This window comes from Cricetulus griseus, chromosome X (genome assembly GCF_003668045.3).
Source record: "Cricetulus griseus strain 17A/GY chromosome X, alternate assembly CriGri-PICRH-1.0, whole genome shotgun sequence".
Lineage (NCBI taxonomy): Eukaryota > Metazoa > Chordata > Mammalia > Rodentia > Cricetidae > Cricetulus > Cricetulus griseus.
This window is the reverse complement of record NC_048604.1, coordinates 109,303,124-109,315,270: the sequence shown is the minus strand read 5'-3', so window position 1 is coordinate 109,315,270 and position 12,147 is coordinate 109,303,124. Positions and strand designations below refer to the sequence as shown.

Sequence of the window (12,147 nt, the reverse complement as noted above, 5' to 3'; positions counted from 1 at the left end):
AATGCTAATGACAACTTAACCCTTATACTACGTGCCACACAGACATCATAAAAGACAATATCTTAAAATCACTAAGTCTACGCAACAAGAACAGTTACAAAGAGCAGATGTATTTTCTCAAAATTACAAAACACATGATCTCATTTAAAAAAAAGTTAATATGGATTCATTTGCAAAAAATGTTTCTGGAATGGTAACTCAAGTGTTATGGTTGTTCTGTGAAAATGCTTGCCTTCAGCAAGTTTACACTTTTTTCTTTCTATAAAGCACATTTATCATTGGAAGGTTCTGTCATCATTTCTATCAATTTCAATTCTGGACAGTAAGAAGTAAACATGTTCAAAGGAGCCACTGAACTGGAAATCTGCTCTTTAAAAGCATTTGGGTCTTTAAAAATATTTTGATAAATAAAATTTGACCACATCCAGCATTTTATTTTAGTGAACACAGAAGACTGCCCCCTTTTCTTTTCTTTACTCAGGGATTCTATCATGACTTGGTACCATTTTGAATAAGAATTTCTTCTGTGAAGCAAAAACATTCCCAAAATGAAGGATCCTCAGGTGTCATAGGAAGAGCGGATGCTATCAAATCACTGAAGTTAAGGATGGTGAACTGCCTCTGGGATGGTTTAGAATCATCTTGACATGAAACACTTTGATGTCTAGATCCATCAGGTTTCCTAAGAGCCACTGCAACAAAATGTTGCTCATCTATTTTGCTTTCCTCAAAAGCACATTCTTTTTCTTCTTCCCCATCCAAGAACAAACGTGTTTCCTTATAAACCTGGCCTATATTCAAGTTTAGTGGAGATATATCAAATTCAAGTCGATGCATTTCAAAGCCCAATCCAACACCAATGGCTCTTATAAAGCTTTCTTTCAGTGACCAATGACGGTAAAACATATCCAGTTGAATCCATTCATCATTAAAACTTTTGATTGTTTCCCACTCCTTGTTGGTAAACTTTCTTTTCATAATATGAAAGAATTCTGGAATTGAACCACTACCTGGAAAACTAGTCTTCATTATATCAATGCCAGCTTGTAGCTCAGGTTCTGCAGCAAGAACTGCATAGTCCCCTTGATGTGAGATGTTGAAGCTCAAATTGGGATAGGGATTCAACGAGTCTTTGGCAAGAACCGGCTTTCCTTTTGAAATTCTCTGCAGATGAATGTAATTCCAAGGGATATTTAATTTCTCTGCAACTAACTTCCTTATCATCAGATGACCAGCCAGGGCCGCCTTGGTGTCGCGGGCAAACACTAACTGGCCGATGCATTCCTTCTCCTCGGGCTGGGTCGACCGCAACGCCAGTTTGACTGGGCAGCCAGGTGTCGCAGGAGAAGGCCCAGCGAACACCCTCCATGGCCGGCACGATGCACAGCCTCTTGGCGGGGAGCACCATGCACCTCCCAGGGCCTTCTAGCTCCTTCTGTAGGGCTGGATTTATAGATAGTTGTTTACATTTAAATTTACCATAGAATAGGTCATTGTCTTTATCTATGGTGATTGAAAGTTTCTCTGGGTGCAGCAGACTTGGCTGACATCTGTGGTCTCTCAGAGTCTGCAAGACATCTGTCTGGGCCCTTCAGGCTTTAAATGTCTTTATTGAGATCTAAAGGATATTACTAAAAGACCTTCCTTTAGATGCTATGTGGTCATTTTCCCTGGTACCTTTTTTTTTTTACTTTTTTTATTTGAATTACAAACAAGATATAATTACATGACAATCCCAGTTCTCTTTTCCCACACTTCCTCCCCTACCAACCCCCCAACTAAAACCCTACCTATCGCATATCCTTTCTTCTAATCTACACCTGACTCAAACTTTCTGCTCCCTCATGACCTCTGCATCCTTCCCCTTCTTCCATTCTCATTCTCTTAGCTACCTCCCCCCTCTTCCCATGCTCTCAATTTGCACAGGGGATGGTGACCCTTTCCCCTTCTCCAGGGGACAAAGTTTGTCTCTTTTAGGGTCCTCCTTGTTTACTAGTTTCTCTGGCAGTGAGGATTGTAGGCTGGTAATCATTTACTCTATGTCTAAAATCCACATATGAGTGAGTACTTACCACGATTGTATTTTTGAGATTGTGTTACCTTGCTCAGAATGCGTTCTTCTAGTTCCATCCATTTTCCTGAAAATTTCAGGATTCCATTGTTTTTTTTTCTGCTGATTAGTACTCAAATGTGTAAAAGTACCACATTTTCTCTATCCATTCTTCGGTTGAGGGGCATCTAGGCTGCTTCCAGGTTCTGGTTATTACAAATAGCGCTGCTATTTACATAGTTAAACAGATGTCCTTGTTGTATGAATGTGCTTCTTTTGGGTATATACCTAAGAGTGGAATTGCTGGATCTTGTGGTAGACTGATTCCCATTTTCCTGAGGAACCACCATACTGATTTTCAAAGTGGCTGTACAAGTTGGCACTCCCACCAGCAGTGGAGAAGTGTTTCCCTTTCTCCACATCCTCTCCAGCATAAACTGTCATTGGTATTTTTGACTTTAGCCATTCTGACAGGAGTAAGATGATATCTCAGAGTTGTTTTGATTTGCATTTCCCTGATGGCTAAGGATGTTGACACTTTCTTATGTGTCTTTCAGCCATTTTAGATTCCTCTATTGAGAATTGTCTATTTAATTCAGTACCCCACTTTTTAACTGGATTGTTTAATGTTTTGGAGACTAACTTCTTGAGTTCCTTGTATATTTTGGAGATCAGCCATCTGTAAGATGTGGGGTTGGTGAATATCTTTTCCCAGGCTGTGGGCTGCTGCTTTGTCTTGCTGACTGTGTCCTTTGCCTTACAGAAGCTTCTCAGTTTCAGGAGGTCCCATTTATTAATTGTTGATCTCAGTGTCTGTACTACTGGTGTTATGTTCAGGAAGTAGTCTCCTTTACCGATTAATTCAAGGGTATTTCTCACTTTATCTTCTAATAGGTTCAGTGTGGCTGGGTTTATGTTGAGGTCTTTGATCCATTTTGACTTAAGTTTTGTGCATGGAGAAAGGCTTGGGTCTATCCAGTTATGCCAGCACCATTTATTGAAGATATTTTCTTTGTTCCAGCATATATATTTGGATTGTTTGTCAAAAATCAGGTGTTCGTATGTGTGTGGGTTAATATCAGGGTTTTCAACTCTATTCCATTGGTCTACCTGTCTATTTTTGTGCCAATACCAAGCTGTTTTCAAGACTATAGCTCTGTAATAGAGCTTGAAGTCAGAGATGATGATGCCTCCAGAATTTCCTCTGTTGTACAGGGTTGTTTGGCTATTCTGGGTCTTTTGTTTCTCCATATAAAGTTGAGAATTCTTCTTTCAAGGTCTGTGAAGAATTGGGTTGGGATTTTGATGGGGATTGCATTGAATATGTAGATTGCTTTTGGCAAGATTGCCATTTTTACTCTATTGATCCTGCCTATACCATTTCTGGTATCTTCTTTAATTTCTTTCTTTAAAGACTCAAAATTCTTATGGTACAGGTCTTTTACTTTTTTGGTTAGTGTTACCCCAAGGTATTTTATGTTGTTTGTGGCAATTGTAAAGGGTGATTTTTCTTGATTTCTTTCTCCACCAATGTCTCATCTGTATATAGTAGGGCTACAGATTTTTTTGAGTTAATCTTGTATCCTGACACTTTGCTGAAGGTGTTTATCAGCTGTAGGAGTTCCCTGGTAGAGTTTTTCGAGTCACTTATATAGACTATCATATCATCTGCAAATAGTGAGAGTTTGACTTCTTCTTTTCTGATTTGTATTCCCTTGATCTCCTTTTGTTGTCTTATTGTTCTAGCTAGAACTTCAAGGACAATATTGAAGAGGTATGGAGAGAGTGGACAGCCTTGTCTTGTTCCTGATTTTAGAGGAACTGCATTGAGTTTGTCTCCATTTAATTTGATGGTGGCTGTCAGCTTGCTGTATATTGCTCTTATTGTGTTGAGGTATGTTCCTGTTATCCCTGATTTCTCCAAGACCTTTATCATGAAGGGGTGTTGGATTTTTTCAAAGGTTTTTTCAGCATCTAGCGAGATGATCATTTGGTGTTTTGTCCTCAGTCTGTTTATATGGTGGATTACACTGATGGATTTTCTTATGTTGAACCATCCTTGCATCCCTGGGATGGAGCCTACTTGATTGTGGTGGATGATTTCTCTGATGTGTTCTTGGATTCGATTTGCCAGGATTGTATTGACAATTTTTGAATTGATGTTCATGAGGAATATTAGTCTGTAGTTCTCTTTCTTAGTTGTGTCTTTGTGTGGCTTGGGTATCAAGGTTATTGAAGCCTCATAAAGGGAGATTGTCAATGACCCTTCTGCCTCAATTGTGTAGAATCTTTTGAGGAGAATTGGTATTAGCTATACTTTGAATTTCCGGTAGAATTCTGCACTTAAGCCATCTGGCCCTGGGCTTTTTTTTTTTTTTTTTTTTTGGGGGGAGACTTTTGATGACTGCTTCTATTTCATTAGGGGTTACAGGTCTATTTAAGTTGCTTATCTGTTCTTGATTTAATTTTGGTTGGTGGAATCTGGCCAGAAAATTGTCCATTTCCTTTAGATTTTCGAATTTTGAGGAATACTGGTGTTCGAAGTATGACCTGATGATTCTCTGGATTTCCTCTGTGTCTGTTGTTATGTCCCCCTTTTCATTCCTGATTTTATTAGTTTGCATGTTCGCTCTTTGTTGCTTGGTAAGTTTGGATAAAGGTTTGTCTATCTTGTTGGTTTACCGGAAGAACCAACTCTTTGTTATAATGATTCTTTGTATTGTTCTCCAAGTTTCCATTTTATTGATTTCAGCCCTCAATTTGATATTTCCTGGAGTCTGCTTCTCTGGGGTGTATTGGTTTCTTTTTTTCTAAAGCTTTCAGTTGTGCTGTTAATTCTCTAGTGTGATTATTCTCCTGTTTCTTCATGTGGGCACTTAGCGCTATGAACTTTCCTCTTAGCACTGCTTTCAAAGTATCCCTAGGTTTGGGTATGTTGTGTCCGCATTCTCATTGAATTCTAGGAAATATTTAACTTCTTTTTGTATTTCTTCCTGGACCCATGAATTGTGCAGTTGGGTGTTACTTAATTTCAATGAGTTTGTAGGTTTTCTGTAGTTCGTGTTGTTGTTGAATTCTAATTTTAAAGCGGGGTGGTCTGATAAGACACAGGGGGTTATTTAAACTTTTTGTACCTAATGAGGTTTGCTATGTTGCCAAGTATGTGGTCCATTTTAGAGAAGGTTCCATGTGGCGCTGAGAAGAAGGTAAATTGTTTTGTATTTAAATGGAATGCTCTATAGATATCTGTTAAGTGCAATTGAGCCATAACTTCTATACTTCTTTTGTTTATTTGTTAAGTTTCTGTCTGGTGTTCCTGTCCAGTGGTGAGAGTGGGGTGTTGATGTCTCCCACTATAAGTGTGTGTGGTTTTATGTGTGATTTGAGTTTTAGTAACGTTTCTTTTACAAACATGGATGCCTTTGTATTTGGGGCATAAATGTTCAGAATTGAGACTTCATCCTCATGGATTTCTCGTGTGATGAGTAGGTAGTGACCATATCCATCTCTTTTGATGGATTTTAGTTTAAAGTCCAATTTGTTGGATATTAGGAGTGCTACCCCCTCTTGTTTCTTGGGTCCATTTGATTGGAAGCTCTTTCCCCAACCTTTAATTCTTAGGTACCATCTGTCTTTGAAGTTGAGGTGTGTTTCTTGTATGGAGCAGAAGGAAGGATTCTGTCTTCTTATCCATTCTGCTAATCTGTCTTTTTATAGGGGAGTTAAGACCATTAATGTTGATGGATATTAATGACCATTGATTGTTCATTCTTGTTTGTTTTCGATTTGGTGATGGTGGTGAAATTATGTGTGGGATTCTATCCCTTTTTCCTTTTGGCTTTTGGTAAAGTGGGATTATCTATTGCCTATATTTTTCTGGTTGTAGTTAACTTCCTTAGGTGGCAGTTTTCCTTCCAGAACTTTCTGTAGGGCTGGATTGGTGGATATGTATTGTTTGAATCTAGTTTTGTCATGGAATATCTTGTTTTCTTTATCTATATTGATTGAAAGTTTTTCTGGGTATAGTAGTCTGGGCTGGCAACCATGGTCTCTTATTGTAGGTAGAATATCTATCCAGGACCTTCTGGCTTTCAAAGTTTTCATGGAAAAGTCTGATAGGTTTGCCTTTATAGGTTACTTGACCTTTTTCCTTTGCTGCTCTTAATATTTTCTCTTTGCTTTGTATGTTTGGTGTTTTGATTATTATGTGGCGAGGAGATCTCTTTTTTTGGTTCAGTCTATTTGGTGTTCTGTAGGCTTCTTGTATTTTCATTGGTATGTCTTTCTTTAGGTTGGGAAAGGTTTTTTCTATGATTTTTGTTGAATATGTTTTCTGGGACTTTGAGTTGGATTTCTCCACCTTCTTCTATACCTATTATTCTTAGGTTTGGTCTTTTCACGGTATCCCATATTTCCTGTATATTTTGTGTTAGGGATTTGTTGGACTTAAGATTTTCTTTGGTTGATGAATCTATTTACTCTAGTGTGTCTTCAACTCCTAAGAGTCTCTCTTCCATCTCTTGTATTCTGTTCGTTATGCTTACATCTGTAGTTCCTGATCGTTTACCCAGCTTTTCTATTTTTAGCATTCCCTCAGATTGATTGTGCTTTCTTTATTGTCTCTATTTCAGTTTTTAGGTCTTGAACTGTTTCCTTGAGAGATTTGTTGATATCTTGTATTTTTGGTTGTTTTTTCTTCCATTTCTTTAATGGATTTTCTCATGTCCTCTTTGAGGTCCTCTATCATTTTTCTGAAGATGTTTTTAAGGTCATTCTCTTCTGGTTCATCTGCATTGTGATGTTCAGGTCTTGTTGGTGTACGGTTCTTAGTCTCTGGTGGTGTCATATTAACTTTTCTGTTGTTGAATGTGCTTTTTCCTTGTCCTCTTCTCATCCTTTCTTCTGGTTGGTGTATCAGGATTTTCTTGCTATCCTGGTGCGTATGGGACCAAGGTTCTCTTCTGGTAGATGCAAACAGATCCTATACTCTGATGTCTGTCCTCTTCTTGTGGGTGGAGGTGTCACTATTACTGGGGCCACAGCAGTGTTCAAGTGTGTTGGGTTTCCGCTGGGCCGGTGGATGGAGACAGAACTGCCACCAGGGCCTCGGTGTGTCGGATCCTGCTGCCGAATTCGGATCTGGCGCAAAGATTGCTGGTGTCAGATGACTCTGAGCAGTGACTATGAACGGGAACTGGAAACAGCCCCTGGCCTACCTCTCCCTGGTAGCTTTTAATATCTGTTTTTTTGTTCTGTAAATTTATTGTTTTCTTTTTCACTCCAACCTGTTTGTTGTTCTGTATGCTTCTTTTACCTTTATATGCAACTCTTTCTTAGAGTTAGGAAATTCTCTTATGATTTTGTTTAAAACAGTTTCTGGGCCTTTGAGGTGTGTTTATTTCTTCCTCTCTACCAGGAATTCACAACAAGTTGGTCATAAGTAACTTGGTGGGAATATCAAAGGATACTTTCACAGGGGTCACATATGAGCAGCAAAATTATACTTATGAAGTAGCAACAAAATGTTTTCTTGGTTATGGTTCACCACAACCTGAGGAAATGTATTAAAGTGGCACAGTATTAGGAAGCTTGAGAACCATTGCTCTACTATACCTATTATTCTCAGATTTGGTATTTTGTTAGTGTGCCAGATTTCTTGGATGCCTTGTGTCAGGAGTTTTTTGTTTGTTTGTTTACACAGGAGATGTTTTATCACCAATGCATCCATTTCTTCTATAGCATCGTCAATGCCTGAGATTCTCTCTTCCATTTCTTCTCTTCTGCCGTGGACGTTTACATCTGAATATAACTGTTAGATTTCCTATATTTTACATTTCCATAATTTCTTCAGTTTTGGTTTTCTTTATCGAATCTCTGTTCAATTAAGGGTCTTAAACAGTTATGCTCATTTTATTCCACTGTCTGCTTCTGCTTTCCTGGATTTCTTCAAGAGATTTGTTGATTTCATCTACAAGGAGCTCTGTCATCTTCATATAGGCTTCCTTAAGGTCGTTTACTTGTGCTTCAGCTGTGCTGAGTATTCAGAGCCTGTTGTCCAAGGGTACTTGGGGTCTAGTGGAGACATCTTGCCCTGGCTGATACTGATTATGTTTTCACACTGGCATCTAGGCATCAGAATTTGGGATGATTGCAATGCTAGATACTGATGTCTGATTTGTCTGCATTGGTTGGTTGTTTTGATTCTCGGTGTGTTTTCTATCTATTTTCAGAGAGTGTGATGGTTGTGTGTTGCCTGATTTCCTGGCCTGTTCAGCTGGTGTGTTCATAGAGAATGTCTGCTGGTGTCAGAGGTTAGGGTCTATCATGGGTTGGGGGAGGAAGTTTTGAGGAGAAGGTATTTATGATTCATGGGGATGAAGTTAGAGAGGAAAGGTAGACCACAGCAGGTTTCCTGCTCCATAACTGGGGATGAGACTGGCAGGAATGGATCACAGGAGCACTAGTAATGGTATATGTCTGCCTTCAGCCTACTTGTGACAAAAGAAAGATCTGTGGAAAACACAGTAAATGGAGGCAGAAGCAGGAATGTAGTCGTGGAAGTTCTGCTGTAGAGCTGGCTGTGAGAATGGTAATTGGGTCTGCAATCACAGAAAGAGGAGAAGGTCTACAAGCAGCCTTCCTGCTAACTCATTTTCTAACAGCGATGGCCTGTGGTTTCACAGGGGCTGCTCTTTTATAAGAAAAATAATTCCTTGAGTGACTCTCACAGGTGTGCAAATGGAGTCAGGGGTCTGAAACAAAGAACAGGACACAGACAGAAGAGCAATGCTCAGATGCCAGGCTTTCATCCTTCCTTGTAGTTACCTCTGGGCCCAAGAGAGGATTTGTTGCTTTTTTCTTTCCTTTAGAATGCAAAACAGCTTCTAAGTGCCTGTTATACACCCAGGCCCTGGGACAAACAGAAGACTCCAAGGGTCAGACGGATGCTGGCATAGGCATGGATTTCTGGATCACCTGTGACAAGGGAAAATGTCATCACCTTAAATTCTGCATCTGTGCCAGTCTGTAATAAGTTTCTATATACCTTCCCACTTGTAGGTGTCATTACTAAGGGGTTTGAAAATGGTAGAGTGGGAGTGACAGTCACAAACAGGCTTTACATGTCCATCACTGGATGAGTCATTTTCTCTCATAAATGTGTGTTCTATTCTGAGAACACCAGTGTAATGGAGGAGACGTCCTCGTGCCTCTGAATGGCACTCCAGAGCTGTCAGGAAGATGGTTCTCCCCTTTCAAGAAATTCATGTTGAACAGGCACCAAACCACTCCAGCAGAATGAGAATTATCAGAGGTGCAGCTTCATTTGTGCAAAGACACCATCTACACTGTGGGACCAAGTAAAAGCGTAGTGGTTAATGATGATGATGAAGTGATACCCAGGAACAGTGTTTCTCAATCATCAGAATCATATCCAGTGCTGTTCTTCCCTCTTCACCCATTCCCTCGCACCTTGTTCATAAAGCATAACGGGAAGTGGAAAGCATGATGTTGCTGACTTCAAGCCAATTCTTCACTGTGCATTTCACACTGAGAGCAAGGGATGCATTCCCAGCAACCAGCAGGCTCAGCTTGCACAGAGCTGCTTCTGAGACATTGTTCTATCTTAAGTCCAGTGGAAGGAAGGTAGAGCCTCCCTAGTAGTCTAGTAGTCCACTATGTAAAGGTTTCATATCCTTCTCTCTTTGTCCTTCTTCCAGGTTTGATCATCTTTTTTTTTTATTGGTTTTTCGAGACAGGGTTTCTCTGTGTAGATTTGGAGCCTATCCTGGCACTCGCTCTGGAGACCAGGCTGGCCTCGATCTCACAGAGATCTGCCTGCCTCTGCCTCCCTAGTACTGGGATTAAAGGCGTGCTCCACCAACGCCCAGCTTGACCATCTTTGTGTAGGTGCAAAACTGGATTTGTTTCCTCATCGAAGCGCCATGCTGCTTGCTGGGGATTCCAGGCTGCTGTGCACATGTAGGCCATAAGCTATTGGAGAATAGCACACTCACCACATGCTTACATGCTTACCATACATGATTACATTCTGTGTACAAGTAGCAATGACATGACAACCTGAGAAGAGTTCTTTGTGTCACAGGCACCTTCTGTCTGTTGCTGCATCACTTCCTATGTGACTATGAGTGAAGCAGGAGAAGAGGACTAAGAGCTGGTGAAAGATGAATTGGCAGGTTCTCTATAGAGTGTCGATGCCTTAGGGTGGGTGTGAGCAGTGCAGGATTGTGAGGCATTGGGTAAGTTCGGAAGACGGTGGAGGCTTTCAAAGACTATCTAGACTAGACCAGACATAAGACCACAAATGTTTGAGGAGCATGAGTACAAGTTGGTGCACAGAGTGTCCAGGATCCCTGGGACTCTTGGGTAAGAGTGTCTGAGAGGAGACTAGAAACTGAGGACCATCACCAAGATGGAGGTGCAGGTGTGGAGCTGAGAGTCATCTGTAGATGGCGACACAGCACAGCACTTAAGACCTAAATGCCTAGGTTGGCATGGAGGTTCCAGGATCTGTTGAATCCTTCACTGGGTACAACAAGCCAAAGTCTTCTGTGCCTCCTACATTTCACAATATCAACTAGAGAGAAGGGGAGAAAAAGGTGACTGAGCGCCATAACGATGCTGCCATCATTTCGTGAACAATAATGTTGCTCTTTGTAGCTGATTATTGGCTCTTCACAGAGTAAGGGGTAAGCCAAAGGGGCGTGAAAGTGAGGACTATGGAGCAGGTATTCATGTGTGCACTGCCCTTTGTAGACAATGATTGTGTGTTCAGAGTAGAAGGGGCAAAGAAGAAAATCAGGGGAGAGTTGCAAGTGTGGACTATGGGGTAGGTGAGTATAGGCAAATTGTAATGATATTCATGAGTACACTCACATAAAAGCGGTATACTGGCATGGGCCTCTAACACTGCAGGATAAGAACCTCGAGATCATCCTCTTAGAAAGGGAATTTGCAGCCAGACTGAGCTACATTAGTCCCCAATACCCAAGCCCTGATAAATACACAAATGCAACACATTTCAATGAATACATAGGTGTTCACATTGACACACACTGTTCCTTGAGCAGCAAGCTACTGCTTGGTCCTTCATGTAAGACATGCTAGGAAGTTCCAGTGGGTTCCACTTAGAAACAGACAAACAAAAAAAATTGGTGGTCTGTGGTGGACTCTAAAGGAAAGACAATCCCAGCCTGTCACACACTGGTTCTCACTACTTTTCAATGCACCTAACCATGGACACTTCCCCCTACACCACCACCCCTAGGACAGGGTTTAGGACCAGTTTTCCCTCCCTCCACTGTTTGTTCACTCTCAGCACCTTGCAAGTGTTTCTTTGGGCACACTGAGTCCCAGGTAGGCCACAGACCTCTGGCAGCTCACCTATAGTGCTGCCACACTGTCCACAGGGGCTGGGTGGGTGGTTGGGGGCTGATGGTCTCTGACACCCTTTTTCAGCTCATGTTTGTGAAGTCATGGCTGTGAGACTTTACGTGTTTAGCTTCGGAATCTCCTAGGACACAGTCTCAAGGAATCTGCCGGTTCTTCTGGCTCTTACACACTTTCTGTACTCTTTCATGTATACACATCATATAATTTGGCTATATTACCCCATTATTATTCTTGTTATCCCTTATCCTCCCCTTTTCCAATCCCTTCTTCTAGTCCCAGTGTTACTTCATTTAATTTTATGTCCCTTTTTCTTGGCTTTTATATTACTTTTGACTTTTAAGGCTTTCACCTGAGAGGATCTGTGGTACTTGTCTTTCCAAATCTGGCTCATTTCACACAAGATCCAGCATCTTCCCTCAAACACTGTTGCTTCTTCCTTCTTTTCAGCCAAGTGAAACTGACTTTTGTAGGGACCACATTTCCCTTATCCATTCGTCCATGACAGGAACCTAGGCTGAATCCATGATTTTGGTTCCCTTAGTACTATGGATATTCAGGTACCTCATTGGTAAGGTGCTTTTGATTCTTTGCATTACACCCATGAGTCTTATGGCTGGACTATGCGGTAGTTCTATTGTAAAGGTTTGGAGAAGCCTCCATAACTATCTCCAAAATAGTCAGACTGA

At 40.9% G+C, this 12,147-nt stretch overlaps 1 protein-coding gene and 1 pseudogene across 1 annotated transcript; one reads left to right on the top strand and one right to left on the bottom strand.

Moving 5' to 3' along the window:
- Positions 1-248: 248 nt before the first annotated feature.
- On the bottom strand, positions 249-1,408 carry LOC100752715 (L-aminoadipate-semialdehyde dehydrogenase-phosphopantetheinyl transferase-like). Its single transcript, XM_027432017.2, is given in 2 exon segments — positions 249-1,318; positions 1,320-1,408. Coding segments are annotated over 2 exon segments (918 nt in total). The 3' UTR covers positions 249-489.
- A 5,722-nt stretch (positions 1,409-7,130) lies between these two features.
- Positions 7,131-12,147, top strand: part of LOC100759127 — a 117,714-nt pseudogene continuing 112,697 nt past the window's right edge.